Genomic DNA, 26175 nt, shown 5'->3' on the forward strand with positions numbered 1-26175 from the left:
TCATTTCCTGGTGCTAAACTAAGAACCACTATCAGCAGTAGGTAGAGACTTAAATGATCAACAGTTCTCCATTAGAAGAAAAACTCAATTCTTAGAACAGCATGACTCAAAACTGATGGCTTTTTAGAGCAAATGTACCTTATCCTGAGAAGACAATTTCTAAATTTAAGGAATCTAAGTGAAATATCCTACTTGACTATTAGGTACTATAAATTGATGATTTAATTATGTTGTATTATAATTTCCATTTGTGAGTACTGGCTGTAGATTTGTGTTAAGTTGTTTGACATTCTACAGTTGACATTCAAATGGGGCCTGTGGCTGTGACTTTGGGGCAGGGAACACTACCTGCCACATGTCTTCCTTTCCACTAAAACCTCGTACCACTAACATTTAACATGTCTTCCCTGCCTTAAATGACTCTCATTGGTTCCCATTTTGGTGCCTTTAATTCTTGATGAAATTAATTTCTTGCTATGCTGCTGTATCCAATTCTCAAAGACTACTCACAAAAGTGTGGTTCTGGTTATTTTGAATGTCAAAAGCATTCTCAAGAGTATGTCAAGCATACTCTTGACCTAGGAATTCCTATACATATATTCTCTCAGACACATAAAGACACACATACACAAACACATTTGTTGTAACACTTCTGTAATAACAAAAAACTAGAAGTGATATCAATACCTATTAGTAGGAGAAAAGTTAAATACATTATGAAATTTCCCAATATTGGAATATTATGCAACCATTAAAAATATGATATAGACATTATCTATACTTAAAACAAGATATATTTAAAAGCAGATTATTTATGCACTGATATGCAAACACATAAATACGCTAAAACTATACTGATGAAAAAATTAAGTTGCAGAAGAGCATGGTCTCAAACTCTGTTAAAAGAAAAAATAAAAACAAAAAAAACTGCACTGGCATACACATAGAGAATTTACGGAAAGATGCAAAAAACAAAAGTGTTAACAAGATTAATTCTGGGAAGCAGGGAAGGGTGAGGGGAGGGATAAAGAGGGATTTACTTTTCATTCTTATAGCTTTTTGAGTTTGAATAACAACATTTACTTTATAAAAATAAATAAATGAACAGAATGATTTCACATGTATATTTCAGGTACACAGATAAACCACAAAATGGTATGTAAGTTATGATCACATTTCGTTTTTTAAAAACCGTATGTATTTTACATGTATTAATAAACACAGGCATGGCCTAATTGTGGAGCCATAGAACAATGTATTACTTTGGAATTAAAATATTATTTGAAAAAGTGTTAACTTGATAAGTGCCTCTTAAAATTTTATTTGTAACCATGCTTGCTAACACAAAATATCCAGTAAAATAACCCAGTCATTTCTCGGGCCAAGGGTGTAATTTCCTGAGGTGCTATTATATTTATTAGTTCACATAATGCCATTCCTGAGAACTGCAGGACATCGTTAACAGAAATAAATCAATTGACGAAATAGGTAAAAATGGTACCTAATAAGTAATAGTTGCTATATTGCAGTGGGAATTTTAAAAAATCTTTAAAAAATTACTGAAGTATAACAGACATATATTAAAGTGAAAACTCACTTTAATATATGTCAGTGAATTATCCCAAAGTGAACACCTTTATGACTACCACCTAGGTCAAGAAATAGAACATTACCACCACCCTAAAATCCCCCTCTTGGTCCCTCTCCATTTCTAAATCCTCCCTCTTCCTGAAAGATAATCAATATTCTGACTTTTATCACCATAGATTAGTTTTACCTATTTTTAACATTATATGGATGGAATAACAATGGTTAGTTCATTTGCATTGCTTGAATGGACATCTTACAATGTCTTACGTATATGCTGCTATGAACATTCTTATACATGTCTTTTGGTGCATGTGCACACGTATATGCATTTCCACCAAGGAGTGGAATTAACTGGGTCATAAGGTATGACTCTGCTCAGTTTTAGTAGATAATACAAAATAGTTTTCTAATTTACCGGTATCAATTTACGCTCCTACCAGCAATACAGGGGTACCTATTGCTTCACATCCTCCCCACACCGTACTGCCAGGCTTTTCTATTTTAGCCATTCTGGTAGATTTGAAGTAACATTTCTTCATGGTTTTAATTTCCATTCTCCTGAAGGGTAGTGGTGTCAGCTTTTCATATCTTTATTGGCCATTTGGATATCCTCTTTTGTGAAGTTCAAGTCTCTTGCCCACTTTTCTTTTGGTTATCTATCTTTTTCTTATTGATCTGTAAGAGTTCTTCACATATTCTGGATGTGAGCTCTTTGTTGGTTATACAGGTTGCAAATATTGCCTTTTACTCTGTGGCTTTCATTTTTACTCTCTAATTATTTCTCTGGGTGTTAGTAAGTTCTTAATTTGAATGTAGTCTATTTAATGTGATGTATCAATCATTCTCTTTTTAGATAGTGCTTTTTGTGTTCTGTTTAAGGAAACTTTGCCTATCCTAATACCCTAACAATAATCCTCTGTTTCATTTCCTGCAGGATTTAATGTTTAACACTCCGTATTTATATCTACGATCTACTTGTAATGGATTTTTGTGTATGGTATGAAGCAAGGGTGCGGTTTCATCTTTTACCGTATGGGTAGCCAACTGACTCAATACCATTTATCAAAGATGCCACCTGTCATAACACAAGAGTCCATATATGTATATGTATTAGTTGTGAAATATCTTCTCTGGTCTATTGGTCTTTTTACAATCCTTTTGCCAGGTCACACTCTTAATTACTTTGTTTTAAAATAAATCATGGTTCCTCCATACTTCTTTTTCTTCTTTAAGATTCTTTGCTATTCTCGGCCCTTTGCATTTCCATATAAATTTTACAATCAGCTTGTCAGTTTCATAAAAACCTGCTGGAATTTTTATTGGGTTTGTTTGAATATGTTCATTACATGAAACTCATTGAATTTAGGGAGAACTAACATCTTTACAACACTGAGTTTTCCAATGCACACACATTTATTAGGGTCTTCTATGCTTTTAAGAATGTTTTATGGTTTTTCTATGTAGAGGTGTACATCTTTTATTAACCTTACTCGTAGGCATTTGATGCTTTTAAAAACTATGTTATATGGTATCTTTAATTTTTTTCCTTTTTTCTAGGCCCTACTTACTGCTGAGTATGGAGAAATACAACTGATTTTTGTATACTGATTGTATACTCAGCCTTCTTGCTAATACTCTAATTAATTCTAAAAATTTACCTGAACATCTTTTTGGATTTTCTTTGACCCAATCATATCACCTGTGAACAATGTCCTTTACTTTTTACTTTCCTATCCTTCTGTGTTTCATGTCTTTTTCTTGCCTTACTGGCAAGAACCTTCATCAAAATATTGATTGGACATTGACACTGGGCATGGTTATCTCACCCCGATCTTAGTGAGAAGGTTTTCATCAATAAATACAACGTTTGATATAAGTGTTTTTCATAGGTCCTCTTTGTCAGATTAAGTAAATTTCCTTCTATTTCTAGTTTCCTGAGTCTGTTTTTTTTTTTTGAAATCACAAATGAATGCTGAATTTTATCAAATGCTTTTTTTTGCATTTACTGAGTATCTTACAATTTTTATCTTTCAACCTGTTAATATGATGAATTCATTAACTGATAATATAATATTGAATAAGACTTGCATTCCCAGATCCTTTTAACAGTCATATGTCCTATTCCCTTTTGGACAAAGGCACCTGACAGTCCCTTTTGCAAAATCACCTGGGCCTCGCCAGTTCCTCTCCCTCCTTCTCTGTCGCTGTCTGTTTCTCTCATTCACCATTGCATTCCCCCCAAGATGGGGCTTAATACCCATGGTGGCATCGTAGGTGCTAGCACTTAATAGATACTAAACATTTGTTGATAGCATTTAGATGCTTTTATATTAATTAGACTGTATATATCATACATCACAGAACTCTGTTAGATCTTTTTCTTTTCAGTCCCATAACTGTTTATATCACATGTTAGGAAACAGCCCGGCACAATGAAGCGTATGTTTAGAATTCCTTTTAACAAAAGCATTTAAAATTAGTATATGAGTTAGGTACTATGTCTCTATGAGAACATTCTGCTTAGGATTTCTGGAGATTCTTTATCAAATTATTTAGATTTAGGAATAGGCTTTGGAATCTGAGAGACCTTGGTTCTACCCCTGCTCTAGGGCAGGAACACGCCTGGCACATACAAGGGACTGAGGAGGCCAGTGTGGTGGAAAGGAGTGAAGATGGGGCTGCAGGGGTAAGGCTGGAGAGCTGGGTGTGGGCGGAACTTGCAGACCTTGAAGCCCACTGTACGGAATTTGGATTGAATTTACTGAGAGGGGCAGCCATTGGAGGGCTTGAGCAAAGACCGTGAGCTGACTTGTTTTAACAGGGTAACTCTGACTGCTCCTACTGAAACAGGCCGGAGGGCGACAAAGGCAGAAGCAGGGGAAACCCCATGAGGGACAATGGTGACTTCAGTGGTCCAGGCGAGTGATAATGGTAGCTCGGCCCAGATGGCAGCGGGGGAACTGATGCAAAGGGGTCAAATTCTGGATGTATTTTGAAAGGAGAACATGTGAATTTTCTGAAAAATTGAACAAGGGGTTTAAGGATGAGGGGAGTCCAGATTAACTCCAAGGTTAACTCAAGCTTAACTCAGGCCTGAGCCTTTTAGGAGGATGGGATTATTGTTGTGTGAAATAAGAGATTAAGACTGCAGAAGGAGCAGGCTGGGGGAGGGGGATTGATACCAGAGGCTCAGTTTGGGGCATTTTAAGGGTGCAGCCGTGTCTACTGGCCATCCAGATGGAGAGGCCAAGTAAGCCCAGAGTTCACGGATTAGGGCCAGGCTGGAAATATTTATTTGGGAGCCACTGGCCAAGAGATCAGAACTAAAGCCAAGGACACAGAGGAGATCACTTCGGGAAGGCATGCAGACCGAGAAGGAAAGATGTCCGTGGACTGACCCCTGGCACTTTAATATTCAGACACGGGAGAGAGGAAGATGAACAAGTCAGAGAGACTGAGAAGGAGTCGCTTGAAAAGTAGGAGGGAAACCAGGCCAGTGTGCCATCGTAAAGGCCAAGTGCCGGAGGTCTTTCAGGGAGGACAGAGGATCAGCCGTGAGCTCTGCTGTCACAAGGACTGGGAACGAACCTCCGGCTCTCGCGATGCTGCGGCAGCTGTGTTGCTGAAGGGGATACTGATGCAGAGGTGAGGGGGAAATTTCCGCCCCTGGGTGAAGGAGAGGCTGCGAGGTTCAGTACACACGTAGTGGGGCCGGTTAAGGAGAAAACCAGAGGAAAAGGCAAAAACACAAAGCAGTAAGCAATACGGAAGAATATCCTAATAAACCTGTAGAAGTCTGGAATGAGGTCCTAAGTCTCCTTCCCCGGGGAGTTACTTCAATCTTTAGAGACGCTCCATAAACAATAGAATGCTTTGCACCTGGGAGTGGGGTAGGGCACTCCTGCTGGATAATGTTAAATTTCATCCCGTTATCCAATGTGCAATTAAACTTGTTTACCAATCCCTCAGCAGAGTACACACACACACACACCTCTGAGAACATTTTTGAACAGCACGGGAAAAAAACTTCAGATTTCAAGGAGAGTATTTTTTCTTTTTTTCACTGTTTCATAAACAAAATGGGATAGGATATTCTCTTGCAAACTTCATGACCAAGTTGGAAATAGAGACCTGAGGCAAAGCCTATGGCAGTGAATGTTCCAGACGTGTATTAATACACAGTAAAGGACTAAAATGACCCAGGGTTTAGCAGGTCTGCTTCTGTAATAACACGAGTATTGAGACTGGAACATTCCACAAATTTAAATTCTAAAATTTTGGCTTGATCCATAAATTACATACAAAGCAGCAAAACACTGACTTGCAAATATTAATTTTTTACAATATCCAGTTTGAAATTTTTTTCAATCTTAAAAAAATCATGAATTGTTAAGAATGACTGTACAAGAGATGTTGTTTCATTCTTTAAAAAATTCTAGGGGAATTCCCCGGCGGTCCAGTGGTTAAGGACTCCGTGCTCTCCCTGCCGAGGGCACGGGTTTAATCCCTGGTCGGGGAACTAAGATCCCGCAAGCCCCACGGTGCGGCCAAGTTAAAAAAAAAAAAAATTCTAGAGTTTGTATCCTAGGTGAGCATAACATTGAAAGAAGCCAACTAAAGTTCTTGTGCATACTTGGTTGCTTCCTTTATTAGAGATCATAACAGTCCTGGTCCTACCCGTACGTACCCTGCTCCCTGGGGATGAAAAGGAGGGGTGGGGTGAGGTAAGCTGAGCTGCTGAGAAACAGGAACCAACTGTGGACAAAGGGGGAAAGGTGCTTAGTCATTCAAGGACGAGGCTCACCTAGGCGTCGCAGCACCCAGATTTGGTAAGCTCTGTTAAATACTGCTCCGGTTTTCACAACAAAACCAAATCTCTTAACCCTAAATAACTTAACGGGTTTCTTTTTCTTAAGATCAGTGTAGTATTCATCTGGGCCTCACACACCGTGCTCTCCACATCCACCCCACTAGGTGAGGGATCTTGGTAAAACAACATCTCTGAGCCTCAGTTTCCTAAAGAATGTTCCTGACATCATGATGTTATTATGAGGATCAAGTGAGATTTTCAGTGGTCAAGAGCCTAAAGCTCTTTGAACTATGATGACTGTAGTTTAAGAATAATCCATCAGCTTCCTAATTCTAATGATCTTTCAAGGGCTGAGAGAGGAGGCAGAAGTCCCCACATCGATGTGGTTTGGACTTTAGTGTCACGGATAACGTACTTGGATAACATTAGAAGAGCCACGCAAAGGTACATGAAGCCTACGGCCCCTGGCCTAAGCCAGCAAACCCCTCCATATTCTTCAGGGCCCTGTGCAAACGGATGAGGCTCTACATGTTCCCTCTGGGTAATTAAAGACATTAGCCCTATTTTCTTCAACATACAAACACAGGCAACTATATCATCATTAACACTGATGGAAAGAATGTAAATGTTTTACGATGAAAACTGCACATATGTTCACTTACTTTGTTTTAAAACAGTAGTGAAATGGTATCTAACATAATGAAAAACAAAAGTAAAGTAAACAAAGAGAACAGGTGTTAGGGAGTCAATTAATGGGAGACACCACAGGTTTCATTATAGCATTTGTAACAAACTATATATTCTTATGAGAATTCCGCACCTTACACGTTCTGCTCTGACACCTGCTTTGAACCAAACGAGACTTACCAAGCAGTTAAAATCAAACAATCATGGACTGAACACACCCTACCTGCCTGGCTCTCCCGACACCCTCCTGGCCATACCAGCCCGCACCTTTCTGAGAACGTGTTACCAGCGCACTGGAATTCTGTTCAGTAATTTACCAGAGGGAATCGTGACCCCTCTGCGTCTCCAATTGCTCTTACCCCGTTCTCCTTTTCCATAGCATTTAATCCTCTTCTAACACGTTATACAATTTGCTTATTGTATTCGTTGCTTATTATTTGTCTCATTCCACTAGTGCTTAAGTTCTGCTGGGCAAGGATTTTTGTCTGTCCGTTCCTTGGTGTCTCCAGCAACTTACAACAGTGCCTGGCACGCAGAAGCAGATCAATAAATATTTGTCGAATGAATGAAAAAAAAAAATGAATTCTTCTTAAGTGTCCCTCTTTAAAAAGATTAGACACTCTCCCTTGGTTCCAAGGTAGGTATATAAGGTTAAATGGCATGTTTTGACATCTTTGGCTTAATATTTGATCTGTTTTATCTTACTTGGCGCACGGCACTGTCCAGTTTTCTAAAAACAATCCGGCAATATTTCCTGTACTGACCTTACCACACTGACCTTCTTGATACTGAAAGAACAATAATTCTTACGCCTTAAACCAATAGTTGGCTCCACCCAGAAATCTTTCTATTTCACTATGATTTCTTTTGTTCTAAGACCTTTGTCTAATGACTTGGATGACTTTTAAAAGGCATTCTTTCTCTGCTGACATTTCTTTGCGGAAAATTATTAGTACCTGTATCTATATTCTTACCAAATTTTTTTCTTGGATAGTGTGACTAGACCCTTACCTTTTTATCATTATTCTTAGACATCCAGTTAATACATTGTTTATCTCATTTTACTCTTTCAAATTCTTAATCATTACATCTTACGTGTATGTGCATCTATATAAAACTATCTTTATTCTTGTAGCAATGTCTTAGTTGAGACACAATTACTTCAAAACATTTTTACTTTTACCTTTAAAGCCGTTTTTGGGTAGGCTTTTGAGATTTCTTCCTACTCTGCAGTCATTTGTTTTTGCCTACAGATAGCCCTGGTTTGAAAAAGTAGGTTACAGGATGCTGCGAGTGGTGCATGTTTTTGAGATCTGGCCCTGCTGCTGGAGTTGCCTTCCATGACAACTGAAGCATCTTGTGCTACCTGAAAAAACGTTTCCTCCCCGACATCTGTATTTCTGCCAGTTCTTAATCTTTCTATTGGCTACTTTAAAATGTACACATTGAAGGCACAGTACCTTGACAGTCCCACCAATTAATTCTGTATCAGGTTGGCAATTTCTTTGGGTCCAAAAGGAGCTACCATAGTTATGCACTCTTGGCTCCATGTATTATATTAACATAAAAACTTTAAAATTATGTTTCAAAAGAATCTTTGTATTATGTTTGTGGGTTATGTTAGCAACAATAGGATGTTAGATTTTTCTCCCCAACTCTTAGTTTTGCCCGTTAGAAGTATTCACTCTAGAAGATATATTATTGACTTTTTCTGTCTCCGTAATTCCCAAGCTGTATTGTCATGTGTCCCCACTTTCATGGACAATCTAGATCCCTTTCTATTCCAGGGCTCCTAAATTCTAATTCAGAATTTAAGTTGTTTTCGGTGATGGATATCTTTCAACTTTTGACTGCTGTTTTCCTCCTTTTGGTCTAGTCATGTCAAAGACGCCTGCTCCCCAAATTAATCTTTTCTTCCTTGGTTCTCAGAATTCAGATGTACTAATACCACACATAATGGTATAAAATGTGATGGCTCATCCCTGGTAGCTCATTTTAAAAGGGCTGCCCCTTTTCCAGGTTTTTGCTTCCTATCAGGTTAAGTTCAGGTCAATTACTCTGACACAAATTGTGCTCTCCTTCCATATCAGCTTCCAATCAGGACCCTCTTCTTATACCAGCCATCGATGGTAGTTATCTATCACAGAAGATATTTAAAAATATATATACGTTCCAGACATAGTCATCAACTATAACAGGAGTTATCAGCCATGGTCTCTATCATAAAAGAGTTTATAATGGAGCACGAGAGAGAAGACAGGGAACAATTGATTATGAAATAAAGATGATTAAAAACTTCGTTGTTGGAGACTAGAGAAGTCAATGAAGCAGATTAGGAGGGACAGGGATGGGGAGAAAAAGGATCTTCTGAAACATGAGAGAATGTCTCATGTTCATAGAACTGCTCAAGTAGAGAAGAGGGGATAGAGAAAGAATTACAAGTCATTCAAAATTTTGTACATCATGAGAAAACTTATAGAAATGCTGAATGTATAACAAAATGTTCATTAAAATATTTCTGCTTATAATTATTTTTCTGAATGTTAACATTTCCTTTATGCTTTAGAACTTTGTCTTGGCAAAGCCCTGGATATGCTTTTATGTTTATAGAGTACAAGAGAATTTGAACGTGGGATTTGTAATTACAATCTGGGTTGGAATCCCAGTCTAGACTATCATCAACTAGGTGACGGTAGCCTCTCTGATTCTGTTTCCACACATATGAGATGGAAATAATATCTATTAGTGCTGTAACAAAACTCAAATAAAACCATCGTGGTAGGTTACAAAGGCTCTACAAATTGTACATTCTCTATTATGTTGGTAAGTGTGCATCAGCATACGTAGGATATTTCCCTCCTTCCTTTTCCTTCCTTTTTGCTCTCGAATCTAGACACAGTGGATACATGATTCGCCATTTTATTGTGGAAAGAAGCTTTCATTCTTCATCTGGAACGCGACAGCAATCATTCTCCAGTTAGATCTAAATGACTGAATTGCAAGGTGAACTGTGTTGGTGACTAACTCATTTTCCCTCACCTCCAGCACCCTCTTTTCCCAAGATCAAGCAATTTTCCTGTGTAATGAACTGTATCTGCTATCAAGTGGCCTGGAAATTAAGAGGTTAAGCTTGTTCCTTATTTGGTATCACGATGTCTTTTGCTGCTACACCACTGATCTATGTTTTCCAAGGCTGTGCAAAGGAAAACTGCAACAATGAATGGAACTACAGCACAAGTTTGTATGTGGGGAAGAGCTTCAATAGATTTTGAATTATCCAGGGGATGGTTTTCTAGCTAATGGGTTGTCCAACTCTTTGCATCTAGCGCTTTTGTCTGGTTGATAACATTTTGGTCAGTTCGATGCTGACCAGCAATGGAAGGGGAGTGGATGCAAACGAGGACAGGCTTTATAACCAACACTAACCCCCAAAGTGGATTGTAGTGGTTTGATTTACGTCCATAACATACCCAAAGTCTGGAGAAAATAAGTTCGAGGGAGGACAAAAATATAAGTAAACTAGGGAATAAGGAAAACAAAAATTCAGGCCGTATGTTCTCTTGATTCACTAAGACTTCTATAGGTACAGAAAATAAAATAAAACAGGGAAGAACTAATCAGTTTATTCGACCATCCCATGAGACTAATTATATTTTTCTCACATAGTCCATGTTTTTTTATCTTTTTCTGTTAGCAAACAATTTCTGAGTGATTTCTTCTATTCACCATTTCTGCTATTTATAAGGTTTCTGCTGAGCACTGGATGTTTTATATTCATATATTACTTTTTGGCATTTACTAAATATGTCACCAGTTAGCTAATAAAAATATCTGCCAGAAAATCTTTCATATCATTATAACAGTATTTGAAAGACCGTAACAGGTACGTCAGTGACTTTACCAATCAAAAGCACATATCAGAAGGGCAGAATCAGGAAATTAGTTGAGCCACTAAAGAGAAAAGACACTTATTTAATGACTAATTAATTCAATGTATATAAAATGACTAAATTCCACAACTGCTTACATTGAAATAGTATTAATTGTTAGTTGTAAGTAACAGCAAAACGTGTTGAATAACATTGACTCCAAATGTGCATGCGTTCCATACTATTTTAAATAGGAATCACTTTACCTATAACTAAAATATTGCTACTGAAGGTAAAACAACATAATTCTCTAAAGTCACACAGCAAAAATGTAAAACAATATCAAAGTTAGGAGTAAATAATAATTTTGTTATTTGTGGGAATTTTTAAAATGGTCTGTAGGAACACTTTATAAAGTAACCTAGAAGGAAAAATGTGACTAAATTCAATTGCATTTGACAGTTGGCTGAAATCCTGGCAGATAATTTCAGAGACAAAACTGGTCGTAAAACCAAAGCCAGTCCTTTGCGAAAACCTTCAGAAATAAAAAGCAAATATTTTTCAAAAGTTTATCAGGGTGGTTTTGACATAATAGTCAAGTATTTGATATACCTTTTTAGTTCAGACCTCTTTTTACTTTGTCTTTTGCATCTATTTTGTTTTTGACATTTTCGTTGTTTAAAGGCACTTCCATCAGAGGGTGAGCAAGAGAAAGGAAAGGAATTAAAAATAACTCAGTATATGTTACTGAAATGAGTTAATACTACAGAGGTTCAAATAAAATACAAAGGAGCTAATTATTCAAAACTCATTAATACTTGGCTTTAGGAAGAATCTTTTATAATGATATAGGTTTGTACAGTAAAACTTCAAAATTCGATGTCTTAACAGTTTTCAAAATAACGTCCACACACATGATCTCATGTCATACTCACCAAGACCCTGTGAATATGTAGGGAATTTTGGTTTATGTAGGGAAATTAGGCTTAATCCTACAGAGAAGGAACTCGGGCTCGAGGAAGTGAGGTGACTTGCCCAAGGTTATGCCTACAGTAAACTACTGAGTGTGGACTCTCAAATCTCATTCATTTACTCATTCACTCGTTCATCCATCTTTTGCTAACTGTTCTTCCTTCCCTAAGTTCCCTTTGCCGGATGAAGGCAATCTTGACAGAGAAAGAAAAATCACCTGAGTTAAGAATTTGCCATAGAAATTCAGCAAAATGGGAAACTGGCCAGAGTTGTACAGTCTGGATGTGGATCAAAAGTAAAAATATTGGCTAACAGTGATTTGCAGTTCTGTCAGACCATGCTATGCCTATGGCTAAGAGTTGGCTGTATCTCTACCCTACAGCTTTTCATGGAATCACTTTATCATGATTTTGAGTATCGTCATCTTTCTAGCTTACACACAGCCGTGTGTGTGTATAATTGTGTGTATGAAATAAATGGTAGCTAACTACTCACGCTGTCCTTTATCATGCCATTTTATCTGACTTTAATTTTACTTTTTATCTTTGAGAGTTTTTCAGATCGGCTGCTTCATTCTTTTTAAGTGATGGCATAGTATTCCTAGGAATTCCTTTGGACTACGCTCTAATTTATTTGATAGCCAAGTATACTTTTTCAAGTATTCCAAAATTGCTAACCTTTGCTAGCATAGAAAAGGGATACTTGCAGTTAACTGATTATTTCATAAGAGCAAGTGAGAATGTGAAACTCACAAAAATTCTAAATACTGTTATTTTACATTTATTTAAAAATCCAGTGATAAGCTTAATTAGAATCTAAAATACAAAGTGTTCTTTCACTAATAAGTGAATTTTAAATAAACAAATGAATAAACATACACATATTTTAAAAACACTAGGTATGAAAGGGCTTGAATAGGTCTCAAGGTCCAGGGCTGGAATTATTAATGGTTTAATCCAGTATGGAATTTACTATATAGTCAAATATGTTCTTCCTTAGTCCATTTAAGTGTCTTCCTATATACATATTCTAAAACACAGAGTGATTCGTATGTTTCCAATCGGTGTGAATAAGCTACCAATTTTCAAAAATTTTTAGTCTTGGTGAGACAAATTCTTATATATTTCTAGTGGCATCATATGTTCGTACAACCCATTTCAAAAGCATGCTGACAATAGGTTTAAAAAGATACAACCGTGTTCATTCCCATTGACTAAATAATTCCAGTTTTGAGAATATTTCCCTAGGAAATGATCAAAAACCATACAATAGTGTCCATTCTTCACAAAACAAAAAAACTGGAAATAATGTAAATGTTCAACAATATATAACTGGTTTAGTAAGTTATTGTGTATCAATTTCAGGAATGTTATGGTTAAGTTAAAAAAAAAAAAAAATTCAAGCATAAAGGTTCTGTGCCTACCTGGGAAAATGTGTTTGTTAAGTGAAAACAGTATAATACTACTAAATTATACACGGTTCTTATATATGAATATGGCAAAAACTAGGCATTATTATAACTGTATAAACTACATGTGAAAAGTGAATAATCCCAACATTGGGGCAGGAGTAGGGATGACTGCTTTCACCCTAAGCCTTGCGTAATAGACCTCCCCTGTGTCCATCCCACCCTCGTGCACAGCAGGAGGTCTGCAAAGAAAATGAATCAGATGCGAGAGAGATGCAGAGGTGGGAAAGGGAGGGACACTGCCTGCAGATCTACAGGTGCTCCCGCTCCTCCCTCCTGAGACCTGGCTGCTTCCCTACTCTCGGACTCCATGGCAAAAACCCCACACACTTACAGCCTTATTAAAAATCCCTCTCTTTTTTGCTTGGGCCACTTTGAATTGGTGTCTGCCACAGACAAACCAGAAAACGAAACAAAGAGAGTTTTTATATTCCTTTCGTAATTTTTAACCTGTATTTTTAAAAAGCGCCACACGTCATCTAACTGCATTGCAAACAGTGTTACTCATACTAGGAAAGTAAGTTCACTTATTGTGTGGATAGATTTTCCATAGATAATACAGCTAATGTGAGCCAACAGTATCTCTAGACAATATAACAAATATTCCAGCTAACGTTAAACAAACAACATGTTAATATCATCTCCTCTTTCTGCCTTTTAATTAGAATCATTCCACCTACACCTGAAGTGACATTTTCAGGGATAAAAATCATCTTATCTTTTAGCCTGAACAGAAAGGCACCGTGTAGGAATTCTAGTGGATTATGTTCTTAATATCGGACTCTGATCTTTGCCCAAGAATTTACTTTTATTGTATTATCATTTACTGTTTGCCATGCGCCAGGCACCATGTAAAACTTCACATACAGTATCTCATTTGCTCTTCACAAAACCCCTCCACCAGAATGATTCACAAATGGCAGGAACTTTCACTCTTTTTCATAATTAACTGAGTGGACTTCCCATTAGACAGGCATTGCTTTAGGTATCAGAAATACAAAGATGAAAAGCTCAGGCTAGGAGGAGAGAGATGTCAATCACCCAGTAAAGGTAGTAAATGCTACAACAGTGGTAGGTAGGAAGTGCTCTGAAGGGTGTGAGGGAATTACTAGCTATGTGGGGCTGGTTGCTCAATTCCCACGAATTCTGATACAACTGGAAAATTGCTGAGAGAATGTGCAATCTAGGGAAAGAAAACTATCCTGCCTCCCTGGAAATATGTAAGGTAATCCGGAAGACAGCAGAATCTGAACGGGGAGGATGTTAGCTTTTGTGCATTAGGCTGTAGTAAACATAATACTGGGGGAAAAAAGCAAGTGTTAAAAGACACATTGCAGACCCTTTTTTAAAATATTCATTCATTTAGTATACAATTTTGAGGGCCTGCCATGTACTAATGCAGTACTAGGAGCTAGTAAGAGCACTGTAAGAATGTATAAACTGAAACAACTCTATTAATAATGTAAATACTCAATACTAATTATGCTTTACATTGCTTTTCACAGCAGTATTACACTACTTGCTAATAAAGTCTGGAAATGTTATCTTTCACCTGCGCTTCACTTGGATCATCACAGCTCGTATTCGTATTGCTTTTACTTGCTGAGTTATTCCTTAGTGAACGATCATTCCAGAGGAAAACACCTTTAAAGCTCCCTTGACGCTTGCTGTTCCGCTCATGGGCTCGCCATCCCTCACCCCCAGAACACTAATCAACACATATAACGTGGACACCGTTGATTTTACAAAAACCGTTCCATGGCTTACAATTCGCCAGTATAAGGTCCCCAAACCTTAGCATCTTCGCGGGATCTGGTTCCTGCCTACCCACCTCTGCAGCCTCTTCTGGAACATGTGGGTTTTTATTTGCTGCAGTTCTTCTATCGGATTTGCCACCTCCTCACACCCCGCACCGCTCCCCCATCCCCTGCTCCAAAGCACAAGACCTTCATCCGGAGACTTCTGTTGTGACTTCTGCCTTTAGCACTCTTCCCTCCTCCTCCGGACAAATTCCATCACTTCTTCAAGAAAGACTTCCTTGACTCCAGGTTACTTCAGATGTCTCTCCTATGTGTACTATACCAACCCGACACTTGTGTAACAGGCTCTTTGTCAGTTTGTTTCTTCCACAGACCTGTGAGCTGCTTGAGGTTAGGGACTGTATTAGGCATTTCTAGCCCCACACAGTGCCTGTCACATTAGAATGCTAGAATATTAGGTGAATAAATGAACCAATGAATTATTATTAGAACTTCTATGTGGCACAATGTTAAATGTTATATAAAAAGTAATGACCACTTAGCAAAAGGCTTTAAAGCTGCTTATCAATTAAAGATGAACAAATTAATCGATACAAACATGTTTCTCAATCACGAAGCTTAGAGCTTGCATACTCTGGTAGGCAGAATAGTGGCCCCCAAAGATGTCTATGGCCTAATCCCCGAGGCATAGACTGTGTGTTATGTTAGGTCATATGGCAAAGGGAAATTAAGGCTGCTGATGGGATTAAGCTCACTAATCATTATCAGCTGACACTGAAATGGAAGATACCTGGAATGATCCAGGTGGACCTAATTTAACCACAAAAGCCCTCAGACGTGGAAGAGCTGGGCAGAAATAGAGCTAGCAAGCTGGCAGCATGGGATGGGCTCTGCCCCGTGCTGCTGGCCTAGAAGATGGAGGAGGCCCAGGAGTCAAGGATGTGGGCGGCCTCAGAAGCTGGAAAAGGCCGGGAAACGGATTCTCCCCTCGAGCCTTCTGAAGAAACCCAATCCTGCCAAAACCTTTATTCCAGCTCAGCGAGACCCACTTTGGACTTCTGACATCCAGAACTGTAAGATAATACATCTGTGTTGTTTTAAGCCACCAAGTTGGTGGTAATTTTTTTATAGCACCAACAGGAAACTAACACAATACCTACAACACATCGGACAAGGTTAACCTTGGCTCCATATGACAGAAAACCTAAGACAATGGCGGCTGAAAGAAGATCGAAGTTTCCTTGTCTCTCTGTAACAGAGCTCTGGAGGCAGAAGCCGAGGGCTGGTTATGCTCTGCCACACCGTCAAGGACTCGGGCTCCTTCAGTCTTGCTGCTGTGCCTTCCTTAACCTGAAGGCGCTCTCGTCAGCAGGTCTGATCCCAGCCAGCAGGAAGAGGAGTTCTAAGGAACGGTGAACCGCTCCCTCCGGAGGGACCTCATCAGCCAGGGCACCACTCACATCTCACGGGCCAGGACTGAGAGCACAGCAGCAGCGAGGTGCGCGCAACAGCCGTTCCAGGGGCCACGTGACAAGTGTGGCGGGTGCCATTATTAAAAGGGGAAGAAACCTATGGGGACAACCAGCCACCTCCACCTTAATACTGTAGTGCTGTGATGCCCTCCCACTCACGGTTTTAAGTATATAAAAGTAGTCTCTCCTACTTTTAGATCAACCAAGGCAGGGGCCCTCATTACAAAAACAGTAACTGAATAATTACGATGTCATAGACTCTGGCACGTTCCTAAGCTTTGCCAGATTTTGCATGTAGACATACTAGAACATGAGTATATGCTTGTCAGTGATGACATCACATTCAAACTCTAGTGTTGTAATCGATGGAAACAGAATTCTTGACTAATAAGAAATAAGGCACAGGGGTTAAGAATCTGCCTGCTAACGCAGGGGACACAGGTTCAATCCCTGGTCCTGGAAGATCCCACATGCCACGGAGCAACTAAGCCCGTGTGCCACAACTACTGAGCCTGCGCTCTGGAGCCCGTGTGCCACAACTACTGAGCCTGCGCTCTAGAGCCCCTGCGCCACAACTACTGAGCCCGTGTGCCACAACTACTGAGCCCTGTGCCACAACTACTGAGCCCGCACGCCTAGAGCCCGTGCTCCGCAACAGGAGAAGCCACCGCAGTGAGAAGCCCGCACACCGCAACGAAGAGTAGCCCCCCGTCTCAACTAGAGAAAGCCTGCGCGCAGAAACGAAGACCCAATGCAGCCAAAAATAAATAAAAATTTTAAAAATGCTTAATCATAAAAAAAAAAGAAGGCTAAAAACGTATTTCTAGATGTGTGCTACTCAGGGGCCTGACAGGAAGCAGATGGCATGCCCCAAGGGTAAATCGCAGAGAGTTTGATGAAGAGACTACTTACAAGGACGTGGGCAGGCTTTAGGGGAACCAATAAGGGATAAAGTACCCAAGGACTCACAGCAGGAGGAAACCATTACCCTCTCTAGGCCTGAAAGGACAAAGGGAAGGCGCAGTTTCTGGAACTTGCCAAGACCTGTAGCCCTGGGACAGGACTGTCTGACCCGAGCCACGGCCTTAGGTAGAGGAGCCAGGCGCCTGCCAAAAGCCACAGACAGGCAGGAGGGAGTGTGGGGGAAGGTGAAATTAATATCCTGACCTCTCTCTCTTTCCTTCCTCTGATCATCTGCCAATGCCTCCAAATGGGCTCAAATCAAATAGAAACCAAAGGGCAAAGGAGCCTGGGTGATGTGGTCCACAGGAATCAGCCTTTCAGAGCACAGAAAGGCAGAGACTGGACTTTGAGGGACAAAGGATAACCAGCATAATATGGAAAAGTACTGATATTTCACAGGGTGGGGATGATTCAAAAGGCCTTGAGCAAAAAGAAAAAGGGAATCGATCCAAACCGATCTGGGCAAGACCTGGGACAAAGAAAGATGGAGGAAGAGAACGATTAAAGCATGAGAGAGCAGAGAGGGGCCCAGGTGTGATCTACTTATGTAAGTGGGATAAAGAGAGGGAGCGAAGAAAAACTGAGGCGTAAGATGAAAGAACTTCTGAAGGGCCCGACCAGGCGCCTTAAAGTTGTGGCTGTGTCTGAACACAGTGTGTTTCTCATTGCCAACTTTTCCACGTGAGTTTAACACCGTGGTGGGACATCTAAAAGCTGTTATTGACTGCAAATATTTTTAACATGTACACTCAAAGGATTGAATAGTGGCAGTGATTATAACTGAAGGTCTGTGGAATACAGAAGGCTAGGACTGTAGGTCAAAGAAATAGTAATACTCTGCAGCAGAACCAGTCGGCTGCTAAAAATAAGCCAAGATGCCAGAGAAAAGAAATGCATCGAGACAAAGGGGAAAAAACAGCAAAACAGAATATCAGAAACCTGATATCAGACCCCTGACACCACGGTAGATTCTTAAAATTCCCTCAAATCCAAAATATGCATGTTGCTTTCCTTCTCTCTAGTACAAATTACCTACCTATAGTTGTTAAGTATAAGAAAAAAAATGCTACTCAAGTTCACAAGTGATTTCAATAACAGAAACTGTAATCTAGCTTCTGTAGAGGCAGCCTTTGAATGCAATCGTTTTAATCACTGTGATTTTAAGGAAAAGGTCAGCTTTACTTTTTGGAGGTTCATTAACAGCCTTCAAACATCTATCTCTCTCTACGTTTATTTATATTTAACATCTCTCTATGTTAGACATGTTCCTGAAAAACTGTCCCCCAGATTAGAAGCTCCATGGGTTAACATTTCATGGACTTATATTAAAAATAGGAGCCTTATTCCCCAGAGAGGGAAAAACAGTTTTGTGGTGCGATATATAATAAAATCACAGGGAGGTTTGGGGAAGACACCTGTCCCTATTATTACCTCCTGGGAGGCTTCATTGAAAAGCGCGTGTGGGTCCTCAGGACAACTGTTGGTTCTGTGCCACCCCGTAGCCTTGTTTCCTTCCTGATCTGGTGACACAGAATTTGGTGAAGTGCCCTCTTGCAATGCATGGCGACCCACGTACACCCAGAGTCACTACTGAGCACGGACTGCGGGGCCGCCCTCCAGGGGCTTCTCCGTGCTGTCCTCTGATGGACAACATGTCTCAAGACTTTAAGATTAAAGCCTGACAAGCTGGCGAAGTCAACTTATTTCATGAAATACATATATTAACTTGCCGTGAAAATCACTGATTTCTTATTTTAACAAAGATTATAGAATCACATTATGTTCTACTTCTCAAATGTGTTCAGGAAGTGAGGTACGTGGAAATCACATGCTCCATGTGGAACACTGTGCAGTATGTACATTTTAAATTTAAAATAATTTTATGTCAAATTTTATCCTAGCTTATACATGAATCTTACATGAAACGCAAACAGCAGGTGCAAGGGGTTTATGAAAAATTTATAGAAAAAAACTCAATATTGAAAATATTCTACCCATTTACATTTTCCCTGTAAATTTAGAAAAGATTACAGTAATTCATTTTTAGCAGTCTACCTCTCCTGCAGCATGTGCAATCTCAGTGCTCCGTAGAAGCAGTGTTACCATTTCAGTGACATTAGAGCTAGGAGCACATATTGAATACATACGGTATAATGACACTACGATTACTAAAAACCAACAACAATACAGGACACATGCTAAACTCTAACTAGTATCCCCACCATGTTTGAATAAAGTAAGCCTAATTTTTTAAAAATTGAGGTATAATTGACTAAATAAACCTAAAGTTTAACACATTTATTTAGAAATTCCTTTTCTAAAGTTATTCTAAAGATTTTTTCCAATTCTTTAGTTACATGTAAGAGATAAGCAACCATCACATACACATCAGGTTTAAAGCAGCAATCTATTTTGAGATTTACTTTTGCCTGCTTTCTTTCCAGTCTAGCGTTCAATAACTTTGGGAACATTACAGTAAATAAAGCGCATTAACCACATATTAAATTTGTAATCTATGTCTAATTACTGTAGGATTTTACAAAATTGAAATTCTGTATTAGAAAATTTGGAACATCAATACTTCCTGTGCATATTTAAAAACCAGAAGTGATCGGGATTAATCATTTGGGAAAAATGACTATGGAGAATCTAAAATCAAGAGCAATTAGTCTCAAAATAAGGCAAAATATAAACGACAGAAAACGGCTTTCACATTCATGATTTCAACTGCTCCTAAGAACTAATGTGATGAAGGCAGATAAACAACCCTTACTTTATAGCCAAGAAGAGATTCAGAAAAAGTCAACGATACTAACTTTTAAAAGAAATATTTACCTATCAAGCATCTGCTATGTGACTAGGTACTCTGCTAGGTGCTGAGGGCACAGAAATGAACAAGCAAAAACAAAACACAAAAAAGGTACCTGTCCGCAAGAAGTCGAATAGTCTGGCCCAAACTAACTAAACCAGTAACCACTAAAGTAAGGAAGATGACTTCCACTTGGCTTATCCTTTGACTTTGTCTCTCTGATTTCAAGGTAAGGATGAACACTGAAGAAACCTAGTCGGGGGATCAGGACAGGCACCTCAGAAAGACGTGTGACACTTCCTAAGTTTAAAAGTAAGTGAAATGTGCACTAGAGTTAGAAAGTTTTGTTTTGTTTTTTCCTTTCTGACTGGAAATTAGGGTAGCTGTAAAAAAGCTGTGCGTGTGTGTGTGTGCCTGTGTGCTGGGGCGGGGGGAGCGGGGAGATGCCAGCAAAGGATAAAGTCTATAAGCTGATCCAGAAGGAAACTGAAGAACATCACATAGCTCTTAAGAGGGCAGGGAAAAAGCACCACTTGAACCAAGCAAAGCACGACCATGGCTCTGGTTCTCACATGTACAAGGTCAATTAACATGGTACTGAGGAAAGGCAGGGCTGCCTGTACTTAAGATGATCATTAAGACAGATGATTCTAGTTGTGGCCTTGAGGAAGGGAGCAGACATATAGACATAACGTATAGCAAAAGATATTTACAGTCACATTTCACGCACCAATAAATAATGCATTCACTTCTCAAAATGCCAAAGCAGACGTGGGAGAGAAAATTTTCATCTTTATTCAGGATTAAACTTTCTAATTTTAAATTACCAGACTTCAGCTGTAAATTTATTTCAGTTGAAAGGTTTGAAGAGATTATTAATGAATCTTCTAAAAGTCTGCAGAGTGTTTAGAAGATTAACATAATAAAAAAGTCCTGCCATAGGCACGGCAGAAATTATAGGCATGAATTTATTGAGCACCTACTGTGACAGCACTGTGCTAGGTGACTGGGTTATTTCTCATACTTCGTCACGCTCCGGTCTCCTCAATTTCTCTGTCATCTCTTACCGTTTTCGCTTGGAACTGCACGATTCGAAGTGCAGCCCGGCTCATTTATTCCGTAAGGTTGGTCCGAAAGACATTTCCTCATTTGAAGGCGGGGAGGAGGGGAAAGCTAAGTCCCTACCGAGCACTTAAGACCTGACTTTCTTGGTATTTGTGGTGTTATCTACGTGGCCCTTCATAAGTCCCCGAACTTGTACAAAGACCTCAGAGAAGATCGCCACCGCTCTGCCCCCAAGACCGCCCCCGCCGGCCCTCGTTTCTTGCCGGAAGGTCATTCGCAGCCACAGCTGCCCGTCTAGGTACTAAATCGCGGCCTGTTGATAACCTCAGCTCTAAGTCTGGAGGCCTCGGATCTGGCCGGCCGGGGGCGGGGGCGGCCGAGGTGACAGCAGGTGAGCGCCCGGCGCGGAGGAGGAAGTGAGACAGGCCGGCGTGGGCATTACTCAGGCCGCGTTACCGCCGAGGTGGCTCGCAAGCGGAACTCCTCGCCCCTCCGTCGCTCCAGCTGGACTTCTATCTCGTTGAAGTCACTTCCCATCCCGGGTCGCCCGGGGGAAAACCGTGCGTCCGAGGAGGGGCAGAGAGTCAGACGTGCGGGGTCAGGTGGCCTCTCCCCGTGCACCGCGTGTCCCGAAGCAGGCCCTCGCCGCTCCCCGGACCTGCCTGTCCCCGATCCCGGGGCGTCCCCGGGCGGCCCGGGGTGCGTGAGCCCCCCGTGAGGAGGAGGGAGAACAGGTCGCTCCGGCCACTCCGGGGGCAGCTCCGAGGACACCGGATCCCGGGGAGAATCAGCCAGACCCGATCGTGCCCCTGGCGGCCGCGGCGGGTGTGGCCGGTTCAGAGCCTCCTACTTTACCTTTCTCACTCCGACGGCCAGTCGCCCTTCGGACCACGTCCGCACCGCTCCCCAGCGCCCCCGCCCCCAGCCCGCGACACCTGGGGGAAACTTCTCCCTCACCCCTCAATGCAAACTCGGCCGCTCCCCCAGCGGCCGCAAACCGTCCTCTCCCTAGCAACAAGGTTCCGGCCGTAGAGCGAGCGGCTCTAGGTGTAAGGAAGGTGATGTCGTAAAGCCGCGAGTGTCGTAAACCAGGTGCGGTGGGGAGGGGGGAGGGGTGGAGGCGGAGGGGCGGGGGGGAAGGGGGAGGGAGGGAGGGGGAGGAGGTGACTCGAGCATTTAGACACAAGCGAGAGGATCATGGCGGATGGCCCCAGGTGTAAGCGCAGAAAGCAGGCGAACCCGCGGCGCAATAACGGTAAGTGGCGGAGGGGACCGGGGAGCGGCGGAGTCAGGGGGAGCCGGGCGGCCGGGGCACCCCCGGGGGCGAGGGGGGCGAGCCGGGCTGGGGGCGGCCGGGCAGGGACGGGCCAAGTGGAGTGGGAAAGTAGAAAGTAGTGCTCTCTGCCCCCCTCCGGGCCGCCGCCTCGGGAGCCGCGCCGCGGCCGCCCGCTCTCCCTGAACCGTTATGTCTCTTACCTGGTCTCTCCGCCTAGCGGCTCCCGCCGCCCCTGCCGCCTCGCTGGACCGTTAGCCGCCGCCGCCGCCGCATCCCCGGCGCAGGCGGGCGGCCGGGACGCGGCGTCCACTTTTCTGGGCTCCGGGGGAGCGGCTGTTGCTTCTTTTCGCACTTTTCCCCACTCTTGTGCCCCTCGGCGCCCCCCTCCCCTCCTCCTCGGCGCCCTCGGCGTTTCGTCCCCGCGGCGCCGAGGCCCCGGAGCCGAGGAACTAACTTGTGCCCGGCGCTGCCTGTGTAGAGTGGCTTCCGCGCGCCGCAGCCCCGCCGGCGCCGGCGCTCGGGCCCCGCGGCTCGGGCGGGCGGGCCGGGCTGCGGGCGGGCGGCGGCGGCGGCGGCGGGACGCGGCGGCCGCGGGCTGCGTGTCGTCCGTGCGCGCGTGTGCGCGGGCGGCGCGGAGCGCGCGGCGGGCGGACGGGCCGGGCCGGCGGCGGTAAAGTTGGGACCGGCTGGCGAGGCGCGCTCGGCGCGGGACGGGGCTTCGCGGCGCGGGGTGCGGATGCCTAAGCGCCCTTCCTCTCCCGCGCCCGCGGCCGCCGCCTCGCCCCGAGCGCCGTCCGCGTCCCGCGGGGAGCCGGCGGGCGGGTGGGGCGGACGCAGAGCTGCGGCCGCGGGAGCCGCGGGGGGCGGCGGGTTTGCGGAGTTGTTACCTGGTCTCGGGACCGGTAAGCACCGCAGACAGGTCCCCGCCCGGGAGGACGCCTCCTCCGCGCCGGGATGGGGTGCCGAGCGTGCGCCTTCCTTGTGCTCTTTCGGTTTGGGGAAGTTGTTACCTGGGCCGGACGCGCGGGGCGTGAAGCCGGCGAACGGAGCTTGGACGGCGCTCAGGATCTCGGGTGGAAGGAGGGTGGGGGAGGGGCGGCCGGACCGACGGACGCGGGGCGCTGCTGCCTGCGCTGCGGGCCGCGGTGTTTACTGATGAGTGCCGTTGCGCCGGGGACGCACACCCGCCCTGCCTGGCGTGAGAGTTTAGAAAAATAACAATAATGACGAGAGAGCGAGCGCGAGCCCCGAACATGTGGTGGTGGTTTGCACAGTCGCCTTCTGCAGTTGGGAGAAACGGTGTAAGTTGACTGCATGTCTGCTTATCTCGGGCGCCGCTGTGCCCGCCCGCCCGCCCGCCGCTCGGCAGCGAACGTCTGCTGGTGGGTATTGTCTGGACAGTTCCTGCGGCGACAGGGCCGAGGCTGGAGCGCGGCCCCCGCCCGCCCGGTACCTGTTTGGAGAATAATGGGCGGCAACGGCCCTGCCGCCGGCTGCGGCCGAGTCTATATAAGGAATTGCACGGACCTAACGGACCGAGGGGCTCGTGTGGGTTCCTGCGTTATTTTTAAAACGAGTTTCTGAGAGTCGGGAAATAAAGGCGCCTGAAATGGGATCGCCGTGTCCGCCAGAAAATGAGGAAATGCGGGTTTAAGTCAGAACTCCCCGGCGCTCGCCCCACCCCCACGCCCGGGCCCCCTTTCTCCCTCCCCTCTGGGATGCGAAACGCGAGGTTTTGTAACCTTTCCTGGCAATTTCAGATTTTGTGTGGGATTTCCTGTCTCGAAGCAGATACGAAGCTTTTAGGCGGTTTCAAGATGTTTCCTTCCAATCGTAAACGTAATTTTAATATATTCGAGTCGACATTAGAATCACCGCTTTCATGAACGGTGTTAGTTATCCAAATACACATTTGCATTTTAAAGACCTCCGTTAGCTATGACCGATAACTAATATTGGGCGTCCTCATTGTGGAGAGATGACTTGTTACGGCCGCAGCGGAGCACAGGCTATTGCAATTTTAATTTCCTGTTTTAGCGTCAAATTGTGTGTGCTATATCGAGCTGTTGCTGCTGTGGCTTTATGAAAGGTAAGTTGGTTTGGAAAGGGCTGTTCGCGTTTTACCTTATTTAAAATGTTCGTCGCCAGAGAAAGGGGCTTTTCTTGTTGCTGACGACATGTGTGTGACATGTGAGTCTGAACCACCCAGCGTCTGTGCAGCTGCTGTAAACATGTTTACCTGAGCAGGAAAGGATGGATTTTCCTCCTAAAGATCCTGTGATACGAATATTACACCCATAAGGCATATCAACAGCTGACTTAGGGGGAAAAAGCGATCCCGAAAGGTACTTGAAATCAGCAGGAAAGAGAGCTGCTGGACGGCTGCAGCAAATGGCAACTTGCGCAGGTAGAAAAAGATGGTGTTTAGTTTTCCCCTGCGCGTGTCAGCCCCTCCAGTCTGCTGCTTTCATTCTCAAGGGAGCGATTTATTTACCGCGCTTGCTGTCAGTGTTTTTCCTTTGTGTTTACTATTAGAGAAACAGATTTGGGGCTGTTTAGCACAAAATGTCTCGTCTGCAGTGTGCATCACTCTGAGAAAACAAAAGGTGTTTCAGATAGCACTGTGCTACTACAGGTATCTTCCATTTTCATCAGTGTTGGCTCTGTCCTTGTATTTCTTTTTGTTCTCAGATGCATTTCATCCATTGCTGATTATTACAGCCACGCTATTCGATTAAGCCTCATGATTTGCAAATTAAAAATGAAGTTGTATGCCATTGTGTTGTGAAACCTCAGGATAGGTGCTGGTTAAGATTTCTTAGCAACGCAGTCATATTTAAGTTGCAGTTGTTTATTGGAGAGAATCGCTTGGAAAATGTTAACTCTTAAATCTTTTTAATGAAGGAATAAATGATGTATACAGTGGGAGATGGTCATAGAGATACTTTATGCTGTAATTTATATGTAAATAATTTTTTGTTCATTTTAGAATAAGGCATGCAGATTTTCTGCTAAGCCTTAGGTAAAACATTTAAATTTCCTTTCCGGAATATATCTGCAGAGTAGGATGTTAATGGGAGCATCAGGTAATGTAACTTGACAGGGGTAAAACAGTTGAGCAAGGTTTGGCCAAAGCCTGAAACCTTATGTAGTAACTCTATGGTGATGATGTTAGTGGCTTAAATTGATTTTTTTTTTCTTACCGTTTATAATGTAATGCTTTGTTTGCTGTATTTTAAAAATCTGCCTTCCCATTTTCCACTTATACTCTTTGTGGTTACTTATTTATTTGTCTGTTTGAGAAATGTACTCTAGCTGCTGATGACCACATACTGATTAATTCACTCTGGATGGACTAACAGGTACATATCTTCTGTCATTTGCATTTCTACTTGCTGTCTTTGGAAACCACCAGTAGAGGATGCTAACAAAGA

At 42.6% G+C, this 26175-nt stretch overlaps 1 protein-coding gene and 1 long non-coding RNA gene across 10 annotated transcripts in view; one reads left to right on the forward strand and one right to left on the reverse strand.

Moving 5' to 3' along the window:
- The window catches only part of LOC132356752 (uncharacterized), a 107720-nt gene extending 83985 nt beyond the window's left edge, over nt 1–23735 (reverse strand). For 5 of the 6 annotated variants that reach the window (XR_009500045.1, XR_009500039.1, XR_009500029.1 and 2 more), the window contains exon 1: nt 22942–23092. This is a non-coding gene — a long non-coding RNA (uncharacterized LOC132356752). Of the gene's footprint in view, nt 1–22941; nt 23093–23628 lie in introns of those variants that run through there. The other variant, XR_009500034.1, reaches the window with a different exon arrangement.
- The window catches only part of ZEB1 (zinc finger E-box binding homeobox 1), a 194752-nt gene continuing 191214 nt past the window's right edge, over nt 22638–26175 (forward strand). For all 4 annotated transcript variants that reach the window (XM_059909812.1, XM_059909819.1, XM_059909815.1 and 1 more), the window contains exon 1: nt 22638–22720. In XM_059909812.1, coding sequence (XP_059765795.1) covers nt 22663–22720 — 58 coding nt within the window. In that variant the 5' untranslated portion in view covers nt 22638–22662. The remainder of the gene's footprint in view (nt 22721–26175) is intronic.

This window comes from Balaenoptera ricei, chromosome 2, assembly GCF_028023285.1.
Source record: "Balaenoptera ricei isolate mBalRic1 chromosome 2, mBalRic1.hap2, whole genome shotgun sequence".
Classification (NCBI taxonomy): Eukaryota; Metazoa; Chordata; class Mammalia; order Artiodactyla; family Balaenopteridae; genus Balaenoptera; species Balaenoptera ricei.